General features: G+C 44.1%; 1 protein-coding gene across 1 annotated transcript; it reads right to left on the bottom strand.

Moving 5' to 3' along the window:
* Positions 1–254: 254 nt before the first annotated feature.
* On the bottom strand, positions 255–578 carry LOC131284181 (eggshell protein 1-like). The gene has a single exon (XM_058313036.1). The coding sequence runs from the start codon at positions 576–578 to the stop codon at positions 255–257; it is 324 nt and encodes a 107-aa protein (XP_058169019.1).
* Positions 579–1,389: the final 811 nt, after the last annotated feature.

Raw genomic sequence — 1,389 nt, 5'->3', positions numbered from 1 at the left:
ATTTTTTTTATTTAACTATTGTCTATTAATGAATTGTAATGAATATGAAATATTAATATTAAAAATAAGATATGTTCAGCTCAACATAACAACAACCTCGAATACGGAGAATTTCATCTAAGATCATCAAAGATCGGAGCAACATGTAGAATTTGAGTTAAAAATTACAAAAGAATTAATAATTACAATAAGTAGTTTGGTTTTATTCAAAGTTTATTTTATTCCTTTTCGTGATCCATTTCATTATTTCTGATTCAGTTCTTCTTGCCCTTGCCGGACTCCTTGCCCTTACCCTGCTTTGGCTCAGGCTTTCCCTTTCCCTTGCCCTCGCTGCGGCCGCCCATGCCTCCCTTCTCGCCTCCCTTCTCGCCTCCCTTGCCCTTTCCCTTGCCATGGTCCTTGCCTCCACGTCCTTTGCCTCCCTCCTCCGAGCTGCCATCCTGACCGTCTTCGACAGACTCCGCTGCTTCCTTTCTTTTGCCCTTTCCTCCTTCCTTGCCCTTGCCCTCTGACCGAGGGGCGGCCAGTGCAACGGCGCAAAGGGCGGCCACCAGCAGGAACAGAAGTGTTGCCTTCATTGTTTGATGTTTTGGGTTGGTTTGCTGGGGTCAGAGCAAGAAGACTTTAAGTGATGCCTATTCTGCCAATCTGCACCCTTTTTATAGCAAGTTGGATTTTAGAACCCAAATCACACAACACATATTTTGATTATAGTTATAATGAGCATTGCATAAATTAACTACATGTCCTTGAAGTGGCGCGTGTTCTAATGACCGCCATCATAAACGAATTAACAGATCCATAGGTTGTGCTATAAAAATGGCGCTAGAACTTCATGAAGCACTCTCATTCAAAGTTCCTTTGCTCAAAGCTTGACGAACCAACCCAAACCGCACAATAATGAAGGCAACTCTGTTCTTCCTGGTCGTCGTCCTGTGTGTCGTGGCAATTTCAGCTCAGGGACCAGAGCAGCAAGGAAAAGGCAAAGGCAAGGGAGGAGCTGCTGGAAGCGAAAACGGCCCCCAGATTGGCCTGGGCAAGGGCAAGGGCAAGGGAATCGAGAAGGGAGACGCAGCAGCCCGGGCTGAGGCCGGAAAGGCACATGCCCACAATGGTGGAAAGGGCAAGGAAGCTGGACAGGGCAAACAAAAGGGAAAGGGCAAGAACTAATTCACGAAAACTGGTAAAAAGCTGTCGAAACATTTGAAAATAAATGGTTAAATAAAATTAAAAACTAGCAACCAAGTTTTTTTTAACGAAGTTTTGTACGGTTCTGTATATTTTTGGTACTAGCAATTATAAGGAAATTGAGTAACTGGACCGTTATACGCTTGCTGGTGCTGCTCATTGACATTCAACGCTTCCACTAATGGAAGATTAGTGCTACTT

The sequence above is a fragment of the Anopheles ziemanni genome, chromosome 3, assembly GCF_943734765.1.
Source record: "Anopheles ziemanni chromosome 3, idAnoZiCoDA_A2_x.2, whole genome shotgun sequence".
In the NCBI taxonomy this organism is placed as follows: Eukaryota; Metazoa; Arthropoda; class Insecta; order Diptera; family Culicidae; genus Anopheles; species Anopheles ziemanni.
The sequence above is the reverse complement of the archived record's forward strand: the minus strand, read 5'-3'. Positions and strand labels throughout refer to the sequence as shown.